The 25,498-nt window shown below is 40.7% G+C and overlaps 1 protein-coding gene across 1 annotated transcript in view; it reads left to right on the forward strand.

The window, feature by feature from the left end:
• Nucleotides 1–25,498, forward strand: part of LOC147034936 (rho GTPase-activating protein 45-like) — a 166,909-nt gene that overhangs the window by 59,548 nt on the left and 81,863 nt on the right. The window contains exons 4-5 of the mRNA XM_085859669.1: nt 5,888–6,031; nt 20,758–20,848. Coding sequence (XP_085715795.1) covers nt 5,888–6,031; nt 20,758–20,848 — 235 coding nt within the window. The remainder of the gene's footprint in view (nt 1–5,887; nt 6,032–20,757; nt 20,849–25,498) is intronic.

A 25,498-nucleotide genomic window follows, 5' to 3' on the forward strand; every position in this document is an offset into this window, starting at 1 on the left:
CCAAAACCATATCTGTGGGGCGTGGCGAGCTCGCCCAACTCCGTTATATCTGGCCCATGTATACCCATTCATAAAATACATACGTATAAGGCAAATCTGACAGTATGTACATTAATACAAATACGCAAGTGGGATTGTCACTTCTTTCCATGGATGCTTGAACAAACAAAAAAGATTGTGCGTGTGTGTGCGTGCGTGTGTGTGTGCGTGCGTGTGTGTGTGCGTGCGTGTGTGTGCGTGTGTGTGCGTGCACTAATTATGAAGGAAGATTTTCATTATGGTCAGGTGATCGGCACTCGTCCTTTTCAATAAGTTACTATTCTTGCAAAACATAGCATCATATGAAGGATGATTTTATTGTAATGAGTATGTTGAACAATACTGAATCTTTGCTGGCAAGATGGAGGTGCTTCTGTATTCTCATGAGCTGTTTGGGTTTTTTTTAAGGGTCTATTCTGATGGTTGCGGCCAGCAGGAGGCGCATCATCCCAATACATGCCATTAATTTTGTTGACGTTTAATCAGCTGCACTATGAGCAATCCTATAATTAACCACTGCCATTTTCGAAGATGGACGGAGGTTACTGTTTTCACCCCTTTCTGTTTGTTTGTTTGTTTGTTTGTTTGTTTTATTTGTGAACAGTATTATGGAAAAACTCCTTGACGGATTTCGACGAAACTTGGTGGGGGGGGGGTAGGTATGGTCCAAGGATCATGCCATTAAATTTTGGACTTGGTCCCCCCCCCCCCAAAAAAAGAAATTTGTCAGAGAATTTTTTTTTTTTGCATTTCTGCATGTTTTAAGTGATTTCCAACCCTCCCCCAAAAAATTGTTACCCCCCCCAAAAAAATAGAATTTTTTTTGCATTTTACATGTTTTAAGTGATTTCCAACCCCCCCAAAAAAAAAAAATTTAGAGAAAAAATTTTTTTTTGCATTTCTACATATTTTAAGTGATTTCCAACCACCCCCCCAAAAAAAATTGTTACCCCCCCCCAAAAAAGAAAAAAAAATTTTTTTTTGCATTTCTACATATTTTAAGTGATTTCCAACCCCCAAAAAAATTGTTACCCCCCCCCCAAAAAAGAAAAAAAAATATTTTTTTGCATTTCTACATGTTTTAAGTGATTTCCAACCCCCCCCCCCAAAAAAAAAATGTTGGAGACAAGAACTATAACTGTCTGCACTGTTGACATCATATTTAATGAATAAGATATAAGGTTCACTTGAGTGACCCGGCAGTATTGGCGGCGGAGGTTTTGCACTCTCCCGAGTGCTCCCCCTCTAGTTATTATTTTTGATGAGTGCCTCATGAAAAAAGAACGAGGAATGAATAAATATCTGCTCTTGTAAGATGTTCATAAATTGCAATGTTTTAAACTAAATGTAAACGACATTTATTTGCAAAACTTATTTAAAAAAAGAACTTCAATTCGGTTGTGATTTTATTATTTTGAAATCAACATCGGATAGTCTGGATAGCGTTTTAGCTGAACTGCTTTGTTTGTTTGTTTTTTAATTTTTAATTTTGCAAGTTTTGTAAACATATTTGAGAATTGTGGAAGAGTTCGTACACTGAATGGATCAGGAAGCGATACAACGATGCATGGGGTGGACTGGATGGACACAGATAGAAACGCCGAGGAGTGAAAACTGGAAAATTGGAAGGAGGAAAGATTTGGGAGGGGTTAATGAGGGTATCAAAAGGTCATTGTTTTGGATTGGGGATTGATTTGAGATGATGGTGAACAGCTGTCTTGAAGACCTGGAGGGAAGAATGAGTTTGAAGAGAATGTGGAATTTGGTTCCACAGGTGGGGAAAAAGGGGAAGAAATGAGTGGAGGTGAGCAGTGATCCTGGATTGAGGCTCCAGAATGTGGTTGATGGTGGACCGTGTGAGCCCTGCAGGCAAAGCACAGAAAGAGCAGAGGGTGCAAGACCAGAAAGGATTTGGAAGAAGACAGAGACACCACCGACCTGTTTCCAATGGCCAAGTAATAAACCTATTGACTCAGCGTCAGTTCGGGAAATTCCATTGATCTTAAAGGCCTTCATTTCCACGGCGTCATGCTGAGCAAGACGTGGGAGAGGGGAGAGCAGTACTCCATCAAACTGTGGACCAAGGCCTTGTGCATGGATAGGAGTTCAGGTGTGCCAAGGAAGGACCTTGTATGATGGAGGATACCCAGTCCGTGGCTGGCTTTTGAGGGCAACTTTGAAATACGGTTTGCCCAAGAAATATCATGGCTGATAGAGAGACCCAGGAGTTGGATTGACTGAATTTTCTCATGAGGATTGTTAAGAAAGTAGATTGGAGGGATTGCCAGACGGTCCTTTTTGGAGAGATTGTGAGAATGTGAGATTTGTCAGGATTGAAAGACATCCCAAGTGTTTGACCAGTTTGTGCTTTTTATTTTTCAAGATCTGAAGATGGGGGAGAGGGTACAGCCTGATTGTCTGGAGGATGAGGGGTGTCATGGCAGAGGGTGGGGAGTCATCAGCAAATAGATAAGGAGGATTTTCCATTCAGCCCAGAACATTGACTTGTGGTATTCCAGCCTTGAAAGGAGGAGGAGGTAAAATGATTCCATTGATTGCTACATGTTGGCTTTGAGAGTAGAGGAAGTCAGCCAGTCATGTGTGGAACTGGCCTTGGATGCCATAGCCTGAGAGTTTGGAGAATAAGGTAGGATGCCGGACTATCCAGAAGCACGAGAGATGCCCAGAGCGACGGCCCTGATCTCATGTCTGACATTGAGGGCTTCTACATGTAGTTGGGTGAGTGGAAGCAGCATGTACAAGGTGGAGTAGCCTGGTCTGAATCCAAGTTGGTAATCTGAGATGAGGTTTATGGAGAAAAGGAAGGATTTAATGTCAACTGTGATGATGGATTCCATGACCTTGCTGATGATTGGAAGTAAGTTGATCGATCTGAAGTTAAAGGGATCAGTTTATTGCACCCATTTTATGTAATGCAGTGTTAGCTGATGTCCAAGCAGATGGAAGATGACATAGCATGAATGACAGGGTGAAATGGGTAGAGAGGGGATGCATAAGAGCAGCAGAGCAGGTTTTTAGGACACGTGAGCTGATGCTCTCTGGTAAAGTAGCATAGTTAGATTTGAGGGTTGAAAGAACCTTCTCCACCTTCTCAGGTGCAAAAGATACAACAGAGTCCAGGAAGAGTTTGGGAAGACGACAGGGAACCAAGAGTGAGGGGTTGGAAACACGATTTTGAAGCAAACACAAAATTGAGGAATTCAGCCTTCTCACGAGCGCAGTTGGCTGTGATGCACTTTGAAGAGGTGGAAGGGATGGAAGGGGAGCATACTCCAAAGACAGACTTCACAAGGCACCACAAGGTTTTAGAAGAGGGAGACAAGTTTGAAAGTCCATTCTTGGGGTTGTACAGATGATGTTCTCTAGCTCTCCTGAGGGTGGACACATACTTGTTGCGGACTTTTTGGAATGCACTGGGATTGCCTTCAGTTGAATTTGCCTTCCAGGAAGAGAAGACAAGTTATTTCAGAGCAGATTGCTGTGGAAGAATTTCCAGCCTGAGTTAGCGTCAGGGGCAGGAGATAATGAGAGCAGTCCTGAAGAGAGGTGGCTGTTTGCAGTCTCTGCCAATCTACTTGAGTGAAATGCCAGACTTGCCAGCATTGATGTAGCTCTCTGAGAATAGCCAGATATGTTGACTTTCACAATCATATGATTCGATGAACCAATTGGAGCAGAGGAAGAGCAGTTGCCATTTGTGGGAAAGTTGGTCATCACCAAGACCAGTCGGTAGGATTTGCCTTTGGGATAAATCTTGGTTGGAAACTTCAATTTCATGGAGTCACAGAAGTTATTTGCTGAAGTGCCATGGCTGGTGAGAGAGGTACCAACACTCAGCCAAGTTGCATGGTGACAATTGTAATCACCACATATGAGGAAGAGAGAGTTCGGATGAGTGGTTAATGTTTGTCCATGTTGTCTGAGAGAGAAAGATGTATTGATGAGTCATCATTATTAGGAGGATGGTACAACACACAAACTAAACAAACAAGAGGTGGGAGTGGGGTGAAAGTTGCAGCCAAATGTATTCCTGGTGGTTGGGAGGTGTTAAGGCAGTGGGAAATTGAGTTATTGGTGTGAAGTCCAATTCTGCCGCTGGTGCGTGGTTCAGGCCAATCAAATTGGGGGAGACAATAACTGGGGAGAGACACAAAAGAGTCAGGGATGTCCTGTGGGAGGAAGGATTCTGTTAAACAGATGATGTCTGCTTTTATTGGCAGCAGCCTAGATTGAGAGATCTGTCAGGTTGAAGTGCACACAGTTAGAGATGGGTGGTGGGGCGGAGGCATTGGGATGGAGCAGGATTGGTGGGGTGGGGGGGGGAGAGGTTATACGGGGGCAAGGTGTGGCTTTTTTGGGGGGGGGGCATAGGGTGAGTGGGAACATTTGATTGTGTGGGGTGCTGGGGAATGTTTGAATGTGTGGGATACATGGGAAGGTGTGAAGACTTGTGTGTTTGTGCTGCTCAGAGTAAGGTTTGAGTGTGTGGGGTGTGGGTAACGTTTAGAGGGTAAGGTGAGGGGGAAGCATTTTGGGGGTGGGGTGAGGGAGAAGCATTGAGAGGTTGGGGCGAGGATGTAGACAGAAAGGGGGGATATGAAGTTTTTGAGGGGGTGAGGTGAGTAGGGAATCAGAAGGGGGGTTATGAAGCTTTGAGGGGGTGGAGTGAGGAGGGAAGCAGAAAGGGGGGGGGGGTATTATGATGCATTGGGGTGTGAGTGGATGCTTTTCCTAATTCCATATTCCCAACTTTGACAGACGGAGATAAAGATCATGGGATGGGACATTAAAACACTTGTGAAGCACATGGAGAAATTCTACACTGTATGAGCGGGAGTGAGGTGGTGGGGAGGGGAAGGTCTCGTGTATGAGGCACAGAGCAGACAAATTCCTCAGAAAAATAATATTTTTGAAGGACAGATATGTCATGGTGGAGAAGAAGAATATCATGCACAATGTACACAAAAGCCACATCACAATTCAACTGTATGTGTAAAGAAGGGAGACTTCTGGTTTTCGGTTTCCAGCGGTGGCTGCTTATCTACTCTTCTCTGAGTAACCTTCTGAAGTTAAATAACCCATTATGAATTTATCCCGGTTGTCTGCATTGATTATATGTGCATTTTTGTGTCGATTGTTGTTCGTCTTGTGTGTTCATCGCCATGCCTTTTATATGCCCGGTTGATTATTTTGATCTTGTGTGTCTATCTTAGCTCGCCCTTCTCCTGCATTGTTTCCTCATCTTCCCTTCCTTTCTGTTTTATTACTGATCATTCAAGAACCTGCAATCCGTCTCGCTGCATCGCTTTCATGCAGTGCTCTTTTCCTTCACGCTCTTGATCATCCTTCCAGCGTCCCCAATTCTCCTGTCAGAATTCATGTATCTGCCCTTAGAATTCTCAAATCAAAACCTGTTTTGTAATGAGTGTGGGATTCTAAAAATGAAAGTCTCAATAATTTGCAACTATTTTAGACTTTAAAACAAGTTGCGAAGGATCTTGAGCTACATAACTATTTTGAGGTTTGTCATTGAAAATATAGCTAAGTATCTGGTGTTCTAAAATTGGGGCAATTTTCAAAATGCTTCACATGCTCATACAATGCTTAATAATGGTCATGACTCTTTCATCAATTATTTATATTTTGCCGATGAACAGAGATGTATGAAAAAAGCTGTGGGCATGTGTGCGTTTAAAATTCAGCTATGTTTACAATTGTTAATTTGGGAAGAGGTATTTCATGTGTGCGTATCGAATTTGTTTTGACTTTGTGTGAACGGAGATGTGGGGAATCATGTCTGTTTACCTTTTCTCTTTGTCTTCCTTAGGTCGAGGTGAACTGAGGAGAGTATCCAGCCATCAGCGACTCAGTGAGGTCCTGTGGCTACTAAAAGTGGTGATCAACAAGTACCCCTCACTCGCAATTGAGGAGATCCTTCCATCCACTGGAGTGCTCATCAGTCGGGTGAAAGGTGAATAGAGTTTGAGAATGATTGACTGTATGTTTCAACACAGTGGTGATGATTATCCGTGTGTGTGTGTGTGTGTGTGTGTGTGTGTGTGTGTGTGTGTGTGTGTGTGTGTGTGTGTGTGTGTGTGTGTGTGTGTGTGTGTGTGTGTGTGTGTGTGTGTGTGTGTGTGTTTGGGTGCATGTGCGTGTGTGTTTTCTCAACTACTTTAGATTTAAAGACAAGTTGTGAAGGAGATTGAAGTGCACAACTATTTTGAGGTTTGTGATTAATATGTAGCTCAGTATGACCCTTCACAATTGAGGAGATCCTTCCATCATTCTGAAGAAGTTATTCTTTGGTACGGTTGGTTGCAGGTGAAATAATTAGGAATGTGAGAACAACCACACATGGCACTGAACTTGTCAATAGATTAAAACAGCTCGTCAGAGTTATGCTAACACAGATTAAAACTAGAGGGGGAGCACTCGGTAGAGTGCAAAACCTCCCCCGCCAATACTGCTAGGTCACTCAAGTGAACCTGATATCCTATTCATTCAATTTGACGTCAACAGTGCTCACAGAGTTATAGTTTGCAACTTTCTCTTTTACTTTTAACTTTTACATACTCAATTCATTCGTCATAACTAGATTCCTTGAGACAGAAATTGATTTTACGTGGGTATATCCACCTGAAGTTCCAAAATCAGCCGCAATTATAATTAACCTCCACCATCGAAGATGGATGGAGGTTACTGTTTTCACCCCTTTCTGTTTGTTTGTTTGTTTGTTTGTTTGTGAACAGTATTACGGAAAAACTCCTCGACGGATTTCGACGAAACTTGGTGGGGGGATGAGGTATGGTCCAAGGATCATGCCATTCGATTTTGGACTTGGTCCAAAATCCAATATGGCCGCTATGGCAGGCAATTTGAAAAAATATTTGAATTTTTTTTTTTGCATTTCTACATGTTTGAAGTGATTTCCAACCCCCCCCCCCCCCCAAAAAAAAAAATTGTGAGAAAAAAAAAATTTGCAACTTTTTTTTCAACAAAATTTCGATTTCTTTTTTTTTGCATTTCTACATGTTTTAAGTGATTTCCAACAAAAAAACATGCCAAAATTATAATTGCGGCTGATTTTTGAACTTCAGGTGGATATACCCACGTAAAATCAATTTCTGTCTCAAGGAATCAAGTTATGACGAATTAATTGAGTATGTAAAAGTTAAAAGTAAAAGAGAAAGTTGCAAACTATAACTCTGTGAGCACTGTTGACATCAAATTGAATGAATAGGATTTCAGGTTCACTTGATTGACCTAGCAGTATTGGCGATGGAGGTTTTGCACTCTACCGAGTGCTCCCCCTCTAATTTTGGCATGTTTTTTTGTTGGAAATCACATAACATGTAGAAATGCCCAAAAAATTAAAATCGAAATTTTTTTGAAAAAAAAGTTGCAAAATTTTGTTTCTTTTTCTCTAACAATTTTTTTTTTTTTGGGGGGGGGGGTTGGAAATCACTTAAAACATGTATAAATGCAAAAACAAAAATTCAAATATATTTTGAAAAATGGCCGCCATAGCGGCCATATTGGACTTTGGACCAAGTCCAAAATCTAATGGCATGATCCTTGGACCATACCTAATCCCCCCACCAATTTTCATCAAAATCCGTCAAGGAGTTTTTCCGGAATACTGTTCACAAACAAACAAACAAACAAACAAGCAGTCATAGACTGGTACTTACGAAATCGTCAACTTGACCTCTGACCTTTCTAATAAAAGCTGTCTCTCGAGAAGGTAGCGACGCATACCAGAAGTTTCTCCGATGATTCTGTACCAAACCATCAAAAATCGAATGTTTGACATCACTGTGACCTTGGCTTTTGACCGATTTTGACCAAAATCTAATCAGCATGAGCCATCACCCTCCTGAATCACGTGGTGTAATTTGACATTGGTAGCTTCTTCCATTCTCGAGTTATCGTGCCTACAAACAAACAAATAAACACACAAACAAACACACAAACAAACAAACAAACAAACAAAAACGGAACTGATCAATATACTTACCAAATCTTTAGATTTCGTAAGTAACAAACAGACAGGGGTGAAAACAGTAACCTCCATCCATCTTCGATGGCGGAGGTTAACAAGTTTTCTTTAAGATCATAAAACGACACCAAATGGAATTAGTGAAGTTCAATCCGAATCGTAAAAATATTATTAACGAGATATCTTTATAATTATCTGATGGAAATGTGTATATATATATATATATATATATATATATATATATATATATATATATATATATATATATATATATATATATATATATATATATATATATATATATATATATATATATATATACACACACACACATACACACTATTTTCAGTGGTTGCTTGGAGACTGCAGCCCGTAGAAAATCGTTTATAAATAACAGTTTGATCCAGAGGTGTGCGTTTGCGTGTGTGCACGCGCTGGTTGGTGGACATGTTATATTTACCATAAGATGTGCATGATTTAATGAATTATAACGTAACAAAATGTGTGATGAGAGTTGTTACTGTGTGATGTTACATTAAATCATCAAGCAAGTCGATTCTGATTGCTGATGTTGCATTGATTGGTCGACTGCCTGGACGTAGCTAAGGTTGTGGATCTCCTGAGATGGATCCATGACCAAGGTTGTCGATCCGCCGTTTGGAGAGGTTCTGGGCTGAAATGATCAAAACTCTGAGGAAGAACGGTGCCCAGCTCATGGTCCGTGTAGTCGGGAAACCATTCAATTGCTTCCAGGCTCAGGTTTTTACTTTCGGTAAGGGAACTATGTTTGGAGATTTATGATTTAATTAAAGTGGAATGAATATAGAATGCTTTTAAATTACGTCATTTACAGCAATCATTTTAAATTATATTATATTTGAGGAGGTGTGTGTGTGTGTGTGTGTGTGTGTGTGTGTGTGTGTGTGTGTGTGTGTGTGTGTGTGTGTGTGTGTGTGTGTGTGTGTGTGTGTGTGTGTGTGTGTGTGTGTGTGTGTGTGTGTGTGTGTGTGTTTTGCCCTTTTGTACTGGGCAGGAGTTCGTTTTAAGTCCTTGGTGAATGGTGAAGGTTATGTCTCCATGCAATGGTGCTGTGTCTAAAATCAAGGATAGCATTACACATACAATGTGATAATCGCTATTGTTTGGTCACTTTTGTTTTTCTCAACATATTGCCAAAGTATAATGATGCAAATAATGACGGCTGAGCTACTTTTTGTTTTGCGCCATATCTTTATTATTTGTATGCATTTGTGATGGCATTTTATCCTTCTGTATGCATCAATCTGCATCTCCACTTCCCTGCACGCCCACATGTATAAAACATGTACATGAAGTAAGCATGTGTGTACATACCCAAAATCCACCATTGTTCTTTTCTCTCATTTGTTTCACCTTTCATTCATGAACTGAAATGGTTAATGTTTGTTGGCGTGGGAGGGGTTAAAAAAGTTTCTCCCTTTTTAAAGAATATCACAGCCAAAAACATGATTTTTATTCCAATGGTATGAGGAAACTTTCCCGCTACTGGGAAAAATATGATACTGCATGGATGTTGCATATAATAGGTCCAATATCTTTGCTTGGTTTCATTGTCAACAGAACCTGAAGCAAACGTATTCCATTCCAGCAAAAAAAAATTTAATCCTTGTTCCATCGCCATGAAATATCTCCCTTGTATAATGTACATTGTGATATTTTAAATCTGCAGCGGGGTCAAGCTGCACTTCAAACTTGGAAATTATTTGCAGTTTTAATATGAGCAATGTGCCCTTTGTACTTTCGATACTTTAATGAATATACCCATTAATCCCCACCAAGTTCATTGTAATGATTTAGTCCAGTGGTTCCCAACTTTTTGGGGGTCGTATACCCCTTTGTACCTCCTAGGGGTACGTGTTCCCCAGATTGGAAACCCCTAATTTAGCCCCATGCCAACTCATGACTCGGACCATGTTTTCCTTGTGTGCATGGCAGAGAGGTTTTCTACGGAAATGTAACTTGAAATCAATGTTGAGAAATAGAGATGATTAATTACAAAGGATGGTTGCAAGTGTAACAAGAGTGAGGGTCAGCAGGAAAGAATGGGAGTAAGTGATGGGAGATACAATAATGTTTGTGTATGTGAAGGGGAGGAGGAGTGGGGGGTGGGGGTCGGGGGGAGTAGTTGAAAGCTGTCTGTTTGCACTTGTATTAATAGGTGGCCCTTATGTGAAAGTGTAGATGAGCTTTTTCTGAGCAGCTCCTATGCTGTGTATTTGTCCTGGTTGTGGTTCGTTCTGTGCTTTATCCTCCATCCAGTTATCCAGTTTAAATGCAGGCTCTGAGTTTGAATGACTTCAACCTGGCTGAACTCAGACTTGTGTGTTTTTGTGTTTTACTTGTACATACAGGATTTCACAATCAGATTCAGAAAACCAAACTTTGTGCATGTTAAAGAAACTCTACAAGCGATAGGTAATGGACTATACTACTTTGTTCTTGTTGTTGAAAGATACTGTAGAATCTTTAATATGTGCAAACCAAATACAGATGAGATGGCCAGTTGTTATTCTTATCCAAACAATAGTGCGCTCCAATTTGCAAAGCCCCCCCCCCCTGCTGGCACTGTATTAGAACAACAGTTTTTTAATGCCCTGTTTCCGTTAAATAGTCCAGAACATCGATGAGGCATGTGTTTGCCATGCAAAAACAAAATATCCACTTCCCCATTATCCTAGTAAACATTCTTACTCTCTCCTAATGGTTAACATATTTACTGTGCAGACAAACCTACAACCACTTTACAAGTTCAATCGACATGTAATGGTTGGTGTACCAACAGCGATGTTTGGTGCACCCACAAAATGACCTTCAATATTGATATATTGAGGCTCTAGTTGGTGTATTCTTTTCTGTACTCCACTGTAATGCTTCGAGTGCACATGGACGTAGAAGCAAGGGTCCAGAAAATTAAATGTGGATGTACTAATGGAAGGCAATGGGGGCTGGTGACTGGGAGGAGCGTGGCAGTTTTGGTGCTGAATAAATTTTAATATTCCAATTATAAAATTTCTTCAAATTATCAAAGACTATTTTTTACAAATTTGAGGCTCGAAAAAGAGCTAGAATACAGACCAGACCAGACCTTAATAGAACAAAATGTACATTGTAGAAAAGGGGGAACACACTAAGAGCAGGGTAAAACAAAACAAAGGGACATTTGGGAGGAATGAGAGCAAGGGGAGGTGGAGGCAAACACTTGGGGTGAACATGCTGAACAAATTCTAAAAAAGAGCAAGTAGAGGAAGGGAAAACTGAGAATCAAAGAGAAATTGAACTTAAAAAAATTACCCCCATGCGGGAGTGACGGTCGTCTCTGTGAGAAATAATACCACAAGTTCTCAATGTTCAGTTATGACCAAAGACTACTGCGTGGCTCCACTGCGCAGCTCAAACTGCGCAGTTTGGTTAAAGATGACTCGGCATTTTGGCTCGCGTGCACAAAATGATATTTTGAAAATAAATGCCGACGTTTACATTTCGGGTTTTGAAACTTTTGCACTTTCGGCGGAAAATGTATAAATATAATATACAAGGTCAGCTGCAATGCAATGACACCATTCACTAACTTTTACCATGCCCAGTGGAGAATATATAGCCTCCTGAAGGTAGGGCAGTTTTTGCAAACTTTGAAGTCACGTGACGCGAAAACGAAAGTGAAATTCGAAAATCCGGCCCAACCAAATTTAGATATTGTCCCATAGATTCATATGCCACAATCAAATTCAAGATTGCTTGAGAAATGTAGGAGGAGATAGATTTTGAAAATCGTAATTTTCACATTTTTTGCCAACTTTGAAGTCACATGACATGAAAACGAAAGTGAATATCGAAAATCCGGCCTGACCAAATTTAGATATTCTCCCATAGATTTATTTGCCATTAATCAAATTCAAGATTGCTTGAGAAATGTAGGAGGAGATGGATTTTTAAAATCGTCATTTTCACATTTTTTGCCAACTTTGAAGTCACATGACACGAAAACAAAAGCGAAAATCGAAAATCCGGCCTGATCAAAATTTAGATATTGTCCCATAGATTCATATGCTACAATCAAATTCAAGATCGCTTGAGAAATGGCGGAGGAGAAAGCATTTGAAAATCTTCATTTTCGCAACTTCAAAGGCCTCATGACCTTGACCTTGACCTTCGTTGACCTTGAAAGTCATACCATCGTGTACGTCTCATCGACCTCAATCAGGATCACTCATGACCTGATCTCCCGCTTCAACTTCATTGTGAACGGACGGATGGACGGATCGAAGGACATCAACACCCATATTATTAGGTCATGCTCGAAGAGATTACCTAATGAATGAGGGTGAAGGAGGTTTGGAGAAAACCAATAACTTTGAAAGTGCTTAGGGATGGTTTATGAGTGGAGGAAAGAGCATGAGTATGGATTGTGAGGGAGAGGGTGGGGTGGTGATCTGATGTGTTTGTGAACAGCTGTGTTGAAGCCATGAAGGGAGGAATGGGATTGAACAGACTGAGCAAGTTGGTTCCACAGGTGGGACAAAAGAGGCATACGTGAGCTGCAGCCTGGATTTTGGATGTTTCATCAATGTGTGTTACGAGCAAAGAGCACATTGGAGAAATCTGGCTGGGGTAGGCGGTGGGTTGGGGGGTGGGTTGGGTTGAGCATAGAAAGGGCAGAGGGTGCAACACCAAAAATTACCCCCGTGCGGGAGTGACGGTCATCTCTGCGAGAAATAATACCACAAGTTCTCATTGTTCCGTTATGACCGAAGACTACTGCACAGTTCTACTGCGCAGCTCCACTGTGCAGCTCCACTCTGCAGCTCCACTGCGCAACTCGAACTGCGCAGTTTGGTTAAAGATGATTCGGCATTTTGGCGCACGTGCACAAAATTATATTTTGAAAATAAATACCTACGTCTACATTTCGGGTTTTGAAACTTTTGCACTTTCGGCGGAAAATTTATAAATATAAACTATAATATACAAGGTCAGCTGCTATGCAATGACACCATTCACTAACTTTTACCATGCCCAGAAGAGAATATATAGCCTCCTGAAGGTAGGGCAGTTTTTGCAAACTTTGAAGTCACGTGACGTGAAAGCGAAATTCGAAAATCCGGCCGGACCAAATTTAGATATTGTCCCATAGATTCATATGCCGCAATCAAATTCAAGATTGCTTGAGAAATGTAGGAGGAGATAGATTTTGAAAATCGTCATTTTTGCATTTTTTGCCAACTTTGAAGTCAGTGACACAAAAAGGAAAGTGAATATCGAAAATCCGGCCCCATCAAAATTTAGATATTGTCCCATAGATTCATTTGCTACAATCAACTTCAAGATCGCTTGAGAAATGGCGGAGGAGATACAATTTGAAAATCGTCATTTTCGCAACTTCAAAGGCCTTGTGACCTCGACCGTGACCTTCGGTGACCTTGAAAGTCATACCATTGTGTACGTCTCATCGACCTCTATCAGGATCACTAATGACAATATCTCCCGCTTCAACTTCATTGTGAACAGACGGACGGACAGACGGATCGAAGGACATCAACACCCATATTATTAGGTCGTGCTCAAAGAGATGACCTAAAAAGGAGTTGAGAGAAGATAAAAGCACCAACCTGTCTGTGGTGTGATAGTAACAAGGCCATTGACTCAGCTTGATCACGGTTTGGGAAGGATGTGATAGCATGACCAGGTGAAACTGAAGATGTTTCTATCTCCTGACTTATTGCATGAGTCTTCAGCAGCATCACACTATCACCTACTCTTTTATTGAAGTGCATATATGATGCATATCAATGGTCACAGCTTTATTCATCTTTCACTTCATTCATTTTTCAGTGTGATTCACACATTATGTATTGCCGCATCAGAGGGTTCGCTAAGGCAAATCATCTGAGCCAGAGGTCGAGTACCTCTGCAAATGGCCAAACAATCTTGCAAGTCACTGTGAGTGGACAGTCCTTGTCCTCCCTCTCCATGCTCTCATAACGAGAGTCTCTGTTACAATTTGATATTTCCCCATGGCCATTCAATATGGCTGAACCGGCCCATATTTCTCACGTGTGGGGAAATGAAAAGCGGGAAGACTCATTTTATAAATAACTATATGACCCGTGAACCCGTTGGGTTCACGTTGTGACAGCGGTTGATGAGAAAAATCATTTCAAGGAAAAAAAAAGATAGCTCCAGAGAACTATACTGCTGAGGTTGTTTGCATTGATCAAATACTTCCGAAGAGTACTTGACTGAATCGGGAATTTATTTTTTAATATATATATATATATATATATATATATATTTTGCCCGATTTGAACGAAACTTGATAATACACACCGCAGGGGAATGGTGATTAATGTAGCCCTAAAATTTTTGCACTATCCTGCACCGTTTTGGCTGTATTTCGGGAACATACATACATACATACATACATACATACATACATACAGATATACAAGATGAGAGTTTTAGTAATATGTAGATGGTTTATTAAAAGAAACAAACTTTGGAGCTGAGAGAACAAAACTCATACAAATCCAGTGAACAAGACAACAAATAAGGGGAAGTAAAGACACAAACTTGTCCAATAAAATTAAAACCCTGCTAATGGCACCAATCTGCTGGAGTCAAACGACAAATGGGGACAGGCGAAGACTTGAGTGAGAACGAGCGAATCTCCCAGGATCGGGCATCTCCATGTGTTACCACTGGTAGCAAATGGCAAGTCGGTGGGGCGACCCTTGCAATGAAGAGCAGAGTTCCAGGCAGAGTGTCTCCTGCCAAGAGATGTCCATGGCCAAGGGAGTTCATGGACTGAGACACTCACTAATATGTGCACAAGTGGCAAAACCAGAGATATCCCATGTGTATCAAAATTAAAATTGGGAAATCCATTCATTTTAATAATTTATGAGTAAATACAGTAAAATATTTTTTTATTTATTTATTATTTTTCTCGGCTGCGAGGGAGAGTGTGGATGAAGGTGGTTCTTGGGTGAGAAATACACAACATCAAGCACACATCACCCCTTGACAAAACCCCCACAGACACGACACTTCACACAGATGCATGCAACCACCCATCTACACTTGAGCTACTGAAATGGCCTGCCAATATCCCTATATCCCACGACATCCAATGCTTCTAGGTAGCAATCAAATTCCAATTTAAACTTATCTACTGTTTCTGCTGCCACTACCTTTCCAGGGAGACAATTCCATGCATTAACTACTCTCTGAGTAAAAGTCCCCTGTCTTATTACCATCTTCACTCTCCTCTTTAATCTCAGGCTATGCCCCCTGGTCCTATCACTGTCCACTCTGTTGAATAATTAATCTGCACTTATTTTGTCCATACCCTTCATTGATTAAACATCTCCATCATATCTCTTCGTAACCGCATCCTTTATAGTGAATAAAACCCTGTCTCCTTCAGCCACTCCTCATAGCTGAGTCTAGCTTGGCCTGGAATCAATCGAGTAGCCCTGCGCTGAACCCTCAGTATGACAGTTATGTCCTTCCTAAGTTGTGGTGACCAAAACTGCACACAATATTCTATATGGGGCCTCAATATGTGTTCAGGTATATACTGTCAGACCTCGACATTCGCGGTCCACCTTTTCGAGGACCACATGTATTCGCAGATTATAAAGGGTATCCTGCTTCTATATTTGTGCTTCACAACATTTTTATTCCTGTGGAGGACAGCTGTCCAGCAAATGGGTGTAAAAACAGTGGGGTGGAGTCAGGGCAACTGAACACTGACCCATGTATAATAGAGTATGTGATATTTTCGAAGTTTAAAAAGGGCATAACTCTGAAAAATTGACAAAATGCCCTGAAACTTGACCTTGTTCTGTAACATATCATAATAAAGCCATGTACCAAGTTTCAGTTGAATATGTTAAAGGGTATGGAAAAAAGTCTGAAAAACCACAGGTGGGGACAGATGGACGGACAGATGAAAAGCAAACCTATAGTCCCTTCTGGTGAAACCGGCAGTGGAATAATAAGGCAACCCGGTATATGTGTGACGTCCGAAAATCAAAGAAAATAAACAGGGATGGGCTGATCTCCACCAAATTATGCATATATATTGTATATCTCCTGGCTATCTGCTTCAAATAAATTCACAAATTTTCATCTGGACTCACAGCTTGAATTATGGGTACCTCTTTGACCCTGAATGTTTCTTGCGAAGGAAACGGCTTCAGTTTCACCTGATGATGCCATCTCCTGACTTTGTTGTTGGATGAGTCTTCAGCATGAATACTCTTTTGTTGAAGTATGATGCATATCAATGGTCATAGCTTTAGTCATCTTTCATCCCATTCATTTTTCAGTGTGATTTAAACATTATGTATTCATTCACTTTTGTTCCCACGACCTACCCGAAGACAAAAATAATATTACTTGGACTGTCGATTGCTTGAACTTATTTGTTTCATTTTTTTTTTAATACCATAAAATGATATTTTGAAACAGTTTTGTAGTCGACATTATTTGATGTACATGGATAGATTATTTGTACTCCCTCACTGTTGGTTGGCATCCTGTTAACTGTGATGGACCATTGAAAGTACAGAGAGCCATAGCCTGAGTTGGCATTGAGTAATGGGAAATTGTTTTGGTAGCAAACAGGAAGCCTTATGAAACTGCATTGCTCATAAAGAACCGACATCAGCAATTTTCCTTTTTAGGAGTTGGTTTTAGGAGTAACTTGGTATTTTTTTTTCTTTTTCTGTAAACTGCTTGGTTTGGTTTTCTTGAAGTTGGAATATAATCACTGTTTTGGTAAGCCGTTGCTTCCTATTTGTTAATAACATGATTCTTGTTGCTGGCTTTTGTGAACTATTCTTATTTTGCTTGCGTATCATTAATATTTGTGGGTGTAAGCAAATTTGTATCCATTCCATTTCAATGATGGGATCCGACTTCAAAATGTTGCTGTAGTTTTATCGTGTAGGCAGCGTGTTGCACCATTGAGTACTCTGTCTTCAGAGAGGGCTTTGCAAACTGGCTTTCTCGTTTGATTGTATTTACGTGGGTGCTCTAAAAAGTACGAAGGCATGTTGAAAAGTAATGCTTCCTATTATTTTTCTTCAAAACAGGTAAATATATTTGAATGAAACAAAGCACAATCATGCATTGGTTCTTCGTGCCACTGTGTGTGCAGTGTCGTGAATCTGACTATCAATCTTTCAGTGCTACATTAGTCAAGATGGCAGAGGGCAGCATGATGTTGTCAGTGCTGTGAAGCGTGAAACAATGGAGATGAGACTTCGAATAACTATTTGGAGATGAGATGAACGTTGGGTGCAACATTACGATCCTGAGAGTAAGAGACAGTCAATGGAGTATCACTACAGAGGATCACCAGGCCAGATTTGGCTCATCAGATTTTCATCTCTTTCCCCAAACTTAAAGAATGCCTTCGTGGAGAACATTTTTCTTCTGACGACGATGTTAAGACCGTTATGATGCAGTGGTTAAGTCGGTAGGATGCACGGTTCGATCATGACGGCATCACAAAACTGCTTGAGCGTTGGCAGAAATACGTGGACCAAAGTGGTGATTATCTTTCAAAATAATGATGCATCCTGTTTGAATACAGATTGATTTTGGTATCTGTCTTTGTTTCGTTTGAATATCTTTACCTGTTTTGGAGAAAAAGAATAGGAGGCATTACTTTTCAACATGCCCTCGTATATCACAATTTCTTTTCAACTGGCTCGATATGTATGCTGGTATTATGGCTAAATGCGAGCCTCTTGAGTTTCTGCTTTCAATCATTGGCAAACCAACCAGCACATTCTTTGTGAAGGCACTGGATAAACTTTAGTTTATAATACACAACCTATAGTGAGAAAACGAACCGTGTTCCTCAACTTTCTTCCTTCGTATTCACACAGATGCTGTGCTGAAATGCTTGGAAGCTTTCTTTTATTTGCTAAAACCGAGCTCTTTGTTTCATAAATGCTGCTAAGTACAAAAATATGAACACAAAAATGAGAACAATATATGCTGGTGACATTTGTGAGTGTCAGAACTAAAGTGCATGGTTGGCAGTTACACAACCAACCACCTTAGTTATATTAGTTATATCGTAAAAAGGAAAATTTTGTTCTGAATGTTCCTTCTCTTTTATGTTTTTTTTTTCCCTCTCATTCTCTGTTGTTTTATTTTTCCCTTTCTCTCTATTGCCATGAAATCTTGAGAGGTTCGGTGCAGTAAATACCAGTCCAGCTGAAAACACAATATATGCCAAAGGTTGCCACTTTGAGGGGAAGAGCCATTGGAAGAGTGGTTATCAGGAAGGAAACATTTACCTCCAGCACATTGGTGGGGGATGGTATGAGGGAGGGTGGGTGTTGAGGTAGAATCAATGGTGATGTGGGGTGGAGAGAGTCAATTCTTTTTATAATACGATATTCTTTTTAAAATTATCCATTTGGCAGAGCTACCACGAGGAGACTGGTCATTACATGATCGATGACCACTGTGAAGTAGTGCCTTATCAAGTATTGTTATTCTGATATGCAGCATGTGGCTATTAGTAGCTTTGTTTAGGAATGCTTTCAAGCTGCTGATGCAGTTACCGCTACAGGTGTAGATACAAATTTAGAATCTATGCTTATGATGCAATAACTGACCGGCTAGTCATCAAAAAATACCGTTGGGGAGATCTTTTCATCCACCAACTAAAGTCAGCAGACAGGACGTCCAGCTTGGCATCTATCCAAGAGATTATTGCAACTTTTTATTGCAATTTCCTGCCTCTGAACCACCAATGCGACATATTATAGTCTGCTCTGAAATCAAACACAGATAAATCGGATCAAAATAATGTAAATGCCTCTCTGTACCATCTTGTTGGACCGGCCATTGTTGAAAAATGGCTTACAGATTTATTGCCAAAACCGAACAAGCACATCCATGGGCCCCGAAGTACTCCATGTATTCTGGAAAATGCTCACGGTGATAGATTATTGTATTCCGAAGTCTCCCAGCCAAAAATATATTGACGAGTGATGAATAACAGTGTCGAAGAATCAGTGGCCTTATTATAAGCATCTCTTGCAATGAGGCCAAAGGTCAAAGTCTGTTACACTCACCTTGCAGACAGGTCAGTGGTCTCTGATTTTTTGTTTTCTTGAAACCACCTTTACCTTGATTCAACTCACTCGACTTTTTCAGCCCTCTGATCCTCTGCAGCAACTCCAGGACACATGCATTCTTCTATGAAGTCCTCCTTGTTAACATCCCAAAATCCATGTTGACTGCATGCCTCTATTTTGTTCCTGTTCTTTCCTGTTTGCGGAACTGCCTTCCTGTGGCGATTCAATTCCATTTATTCCATTGGGGTTTGAAGCAGGCAGTGCACCACCATCTCATGTGAACCACCATCCCTACCCACCATCTTTTCTTCCCACATTAACCCTACCTAACCTAACCCAATCCTCCAAAAGAATATGATCACTAAATTCAGCACAATAATAGCGGTCTGCGTGGGCAGCAAAATAAGGAAAAACAAATAAAAGAAATACGATTAACCTTTTTAAGATACCTCAAATGATGGTTAATCTGCTGTGAATAGAAGAAAAGTTAATGTTTCTGGCTTAATCCTCCATTAGAACGAGGAAGGAGAGGGTGGAGGAGGAAGGGTAAAGCCCAAAAATGTTAACTCTTCTTTTATTCACGGTGGATCAACTACCATTTGAGGTATTTTAAAAGGTTAGTGGTATCTGTTATATTTGTTTTAACCCAATCCTCCTCCTTGCAAGTTACTGTGTCTCCTCCCTCCCCTTCTCCTCTATCTCTGCTCATTCATTCTTTTACTCATTGTATCTACTTGTTGCTCCTCTGCTCCACTCTTACATTGTTTCAGATTTTTACTTTGTCATCTTGCTGTTTCATGACATATGAGTCTTGATCTTGTATCGAAAAAAAAATCTTCACATCTTTGAGCATAGGTGAATGCAGGTCATCACCAGGCTGCACATTATGGTCAGATGCTCAAATGCTTGTAGTTGGGTCCTGCATAGTTCACAAAAATATTTTAACCAGTAAAGCTTTAGGCCATCCATATTTACTGTACATTGGAGCGAAAAAGCGATGTTGGTGCCATGTTCAACTCTAAGAGATTTAACTCAGCTATCGCATAAAAAAACTCTGGTTGATCACTTATTTTAAGAAAAAAATTTTCCCCTCCCCATCCTCCCTCCAAGAAAATGAAATGCTGCAAGTCAAACAGTTTAAAAGCGATTACAAATCTTCCTGCTACAACACTGCATTTCCTGCTGAGTCCGTGGTGAGGTTATAGTGCGGGCTATTAAGTATCCTGCTCCCTGCCAGGCTTCCGGCCTGCCATTCTGAGGCTTGCCTTCTCACATGCCCTTCGTCCTGACAGAGTGCGATAGACTCGCAGACTGAAAAATATAGAAAACGCTGAAAATGCTCTCTCTCTCTGTTTGGTCGACCATTTAATTCTCTTGAGGTTCGTTTGATTGCCATTTGTTATTTTTCTTTATCATGAGTGTCCTGAAAAGCTTGATAAGAAATCAATTGTTCAAGAATATAAAAGCTAATGTTACTTTTGAAATGTAGCTCCAAACAGTTTGTTCATTTTTGTGTTGTGCTGCTCACTTTTTTGTTGTTTTTTTTTCCAGGTTATCCTGAAGACGAAGCGAAAGACACTGAAGAACAGCGAGCTGATGTATTGCAGGCTGTTGATGGCCTGGCACTTGCCTTCAGCAACAGGTAAGAAAGTAAACAAGTTATTTCTCAAACCCCCTTGTCGCCATCCCCCCCCCCAACAACCACACTCACATGACCATGAAAGGAAGGTCCGACACCAACAGAACTTGCATAGATGCTTGTACTTCTGAGCCCCCGACAGAAGGCTTATATTTTGGGTGCCGTCAGTGTGTTAGTCAGTCGGTAGGTTATTGGTCTGTTTATCAATGGGTCTGTCTGAAGCCTCTATTTGAAAATGAATGCCACATTTATTTCATATTTGGTACTCGAATGGAATAACATCTGGGCATGAGGCGTGTCAAATTATTTTGGGATCAGAGATAAAAGTTATGAAACACTAAATTTTATTTCCAAATTTTGGCAATTAAAAAAATATAAAATTCAGGAGAGAAGAGTAAGTACAGGATTGCTTCTGCTTTCAGAAACCATTATTTATATACACTTGACCATCTCCAGCACCAACACACAAACTTGAATTATTTGTATACAATTTACCATCACTGCTACATGACATACCACCTTGAAGTATTGACATATTTATTACCTCCGGCACCCAAGGTGGACGGAGGTTGTTTTCACCCCTGTCTGTTAGACAGACAAACGAAGAACCATGCAGACTGTCCGTGAGCAGGATATCTCAAATAGTGCTGGACGGATTCGAACAAAATTTAATGCACATGTTGGGTGTGTGACAAGGATGAATTTATTCGATTTTGGTGAAGATCAAGCTACATTGTGACAAACTGCATTCTCTCCACTATGTGCTTACTCCTCTGCATTTCCTGGTTCTTATTTGAGTGCTTGAGTAGGTGTATGGTATATTGGGGAGGTGGGTGGAGGATAGGTTGTCATCGTGTGGTTTTGTGTTTTTATCCCCCGCCGCGTGGCGGAAGGGGGATATTGTTGTCACCCAGGGCGTCCGTCCGTCCGTCCGTCCGGGCGTCAACATTTATAGCTGTGAGTGCGATAACTCATAAACTGTTCGCCATATCGATTTGAAATTTGGGGCACACATGAACCACCTGAAAAGGAAGAACCCTATTGATTTTGGGCATGGCCGGATCCAAGATGGCCAACTGGGGCGGCATCAACATTTATAGCTGTGAGTGCGATAACTCATAAACTGTTCGCCATATCTATTTGAAATTTTGGCTCACACATGTACCACCTGAAAAGGAAGAACCCAATTGATTTTGGGCGGGCCGAATCCAAGATGGCCGACTGGGGCGGCCATCTTGAAAAAAATGTTTTTTCGCCACATCGATTTGAAATTTGAGTCACACATGTACCACCTGAAAAGGAAGAACCCTATTGATTTTGGGCGTGGCCAGATCCAAGATGGCCGACTTGGGCGGCCATCTTGAAAAAAATGTTTTTTGTAATAAATGGAAAACCGCTTATCTGATTTCAATTATTTTTGGTTACTACATTCCTCACCCCTGGGGAACTTTTTCGAGATGATGACCAAATGGTGTCTTGTTTCCAATTCACCTCCCTCATTATCTGGAATATGTATGACCTTTTTCATTCAATGGTGGGGGATTCCCCATCTCTGATGGTATATTTTTCTTTTTGGATTCCTGGAGGATTAATTTTATTCAAAACTTGCTTGTTAACCGGCACATGAATGCAGCATCACCGACCGATGACAATCGCTCAGTGTCGGCTTGTGAGAATTTGTTTTCGTACAATCATCTTAAACGTGTTGGCTTCACCTGGTGATGTTAACTGCTCAGATGTGGTTGTGCTCTGTTTGAAGTTTGACATCTGCATGACAATATATAATCACCTTCTTCCATTCACCTGACTAACCTTTGCCTTATTCATGCATCGACTTGAATTTAAACCTTACATAATTCTATTTTCTTGAACTTGAGAACCCCATTCCTCTTGCAATTTGCTCGATCAAATTTTTTCACCTATTTAAACAAGTTATTAAACATTACTGTTTCAAATAGGCCTCCATTGTAGCTTTGAATATTTTTAATCATTCCCCTTTTTGATGTACTTGATCTCTATTTTCAACTCTTATTGTCTTAAGATTGTATCCTGCTTTTTTGTCAAGCATACTGTGGAGCTTGCATAAAAAAGCGCAATAGAATAATCTGGTTTGAGCATAATTTCATACCCGTCTACCTGCACAGCCATGTGAATTTGTCGTGATATCTAACTACCCCCATGTATTTCTATATCGTACTCCCTTTTTAAACCGATGAGGTTATTTTCATAAGGTTACATTAAAATTTTAATTATGAGCAATAATGCTGTGCAAATCTCTTCCACTCTTGTACCTCCACCACTGAAGGTGGATGGAGGTTATGTTTTCACCTGTCTGTTTGTCTGTCTGTCTGGCTGTGAACAGGATATGTAAAAATAGTATTTATGGATTTGGACAAAATTTTGACAGGTTGGGTGTCTTACAAAGGCCAAATTGATTAGATTTTCTTGAAGATCTGTAACCGGATCTGGAAATGAGTTAATTTTAAAAAGTGATTCTTCACCATTGTGAGAGTATGGCAGCCATATTGGCTTAAAGGGAAAAAACATTGGACATAATTTTCTTCGAAACCACGCAATGAAAAAAATTGAAACTTGGCATATATCATCAACCCCCCCATGGGGATATATAAAGTGATAACGATTATGCCGTGGTGAAGTGGTATTCCAGCCATAATTGGTTGAGTTGAAATCCTTATCCGAAAAATCTGAAATTTCATTGATCTGATCTATGACCTAATTAGACTGGACAGTGGACGCATTTTTGGAAAAGTCATCCATAAAAATAGCAAGAGGAATTTTTTTGGTAGAAGTATGTAACCAGCATATTCTCGGCCATTGAGACATACTATTTACTAATCTTGCTGTTACCAAACTTTATTTTTAATTTTTAGTCTCCGAATAAACAATTTAAAAAACACCGCAAAAATGTCGTTCTGGCATATGATTTCACCAAAGAAAACAATGTTTGCTCATGTTTTAACATCCAGATTTACATTTCTTGGCAACAGAAGGTAATTCATATTTTTGTCACTTTATAAATTACTTTCTGGAAATTTGAATGTTTGAAAATCTTAGCATAACGTGGTTAATTCATGATTTTCAGTCACATGGTCAAGTGACACTGTACTTAGTTATCTGGCAAGCAAATCTGTATGTGATGCATTGTTAAATATGGAGGCCACACATCATCTGCATCGGTGTTCAGATATAGACCATGATGTTTGGTTAATATTAGCACAGCCATTGTCATTGGCATTTCTGATGCATCCAATCCACAGGCTGCCACGTAGAATGGTTTGGCCTTTCTACAGCTGCAGCGGAAGTTTCTGCATCCAGTGCGACATGAGCAGGCGATGACTTCCGTGCATGCTTCAGGAATTGCAGCTGGTGTCATCAGGATGGTTTTACTTTCTCTCCCTGGTGCTTCTATCCCATCTTCTATTGTTTCGGCAGATCTGGATCTGGGTGGTGAGCTTGCTTCCAAACCAATGTTTGGTAATGCACTCGCTTAATGTGAAACTGCAAAGCATTGCTCGTCGGTGGCATGGCCTCTGGATTGTATGCTTTGGCAAATATGGTGCAGCGCACCCTGTCTACAGAGTCAATATGGTCCAACTTGTACATCCTGCATACAAATTTATCTTCTGCTTCAATCTTTTCTATGAGTTGTCCATCACCTAAGCCAGCAAGAAGGACATGGTGTTTGATGAACAGCTTCCAGGCAGAGCGCTTTGTGTGATTGCATATGAATTACATGTAGTCACATTCTGTCAGTGCATGGAGAGGCAGGAGAGATGCTAGAGCCTGTGAGGCAGCTGGTCAAAGATGTCCTTAATGGGAATATACTTTGGTTTTTTTTTGCTGTGCCTGACTTCATCCATACATTCTGGCAGGAGAAATGAGGATAATGTGACACAAGTTGTAGAAGAACATTGGTATCTCTTGCAGACATGACAATATTGCTGAAGTTGTTGTTCAAGCTATGTCGAACTTGTCATGTTTCACCCTCTTCATGTGTTGCAGCAAGATCTGACGGATCATTGGATATATGTGATGATTTCACTTCTCGTTCATCAACAAATCCCCCTGCAACAACAATGTCCCTGTCAGGTGGTGCCTTTGCTATAAGTTGTTCTGATCAAAAGCATGCCAAGTCAGCCTTGTTCACAGGCAAGGCGAGGAAGTTTGGCCAGCCATTGGGAAGAGACATTCACATGCCGAATTGGTTGAGTGGTCTTGGTGCGTCCTTGGTGCGTCCTGAATAGGTCGTTGCCAATTCTCGTACCAGTCTTGATGGATTGCTCCTGATAGCTGTCAAAAACACCATCTATTGTGAAGATATCCAGGAGATCACCAAACATATTTGCTCCAGTGGGCTTCCCAAGGGCAACGACTAGTGCCTGTCAATCTATTATTAGACACGACGGCACACCTCAGAGTTCAATGTTTGAGGGCAATCAGTGTCTGCTGTGAGTATGTCTGCCTGCACAGATTTCGTGCCAGTTCTCAAGGATCCACTCATCTCTGCTCGTGATATTGGCACCTTCATCAGCTGATGCTTCAACACATGTTGTCGGTCAACCTTTATGCCAGTTTCATAGGCAATGATAAGGCATTGCATGACACTTCGATCAGCTTTCAGGACCGTTGCTT

The sequence above is a fragment of the Eptatretus burgeri genome, chromosome 1, assembly GCF_056783735.1.
Source record: "Eptatretus burgeri isolate ZD-2024b chromosome 1, Ebu_testis_v1, whole genome shotgun sequence".
NCBI classification, from domain to species: Eukaryota; Metazoa; Chordata; class Myxini; order Myxiniformes; family Myxinidae; genus Eptatretus; species Eptatretus burgeri.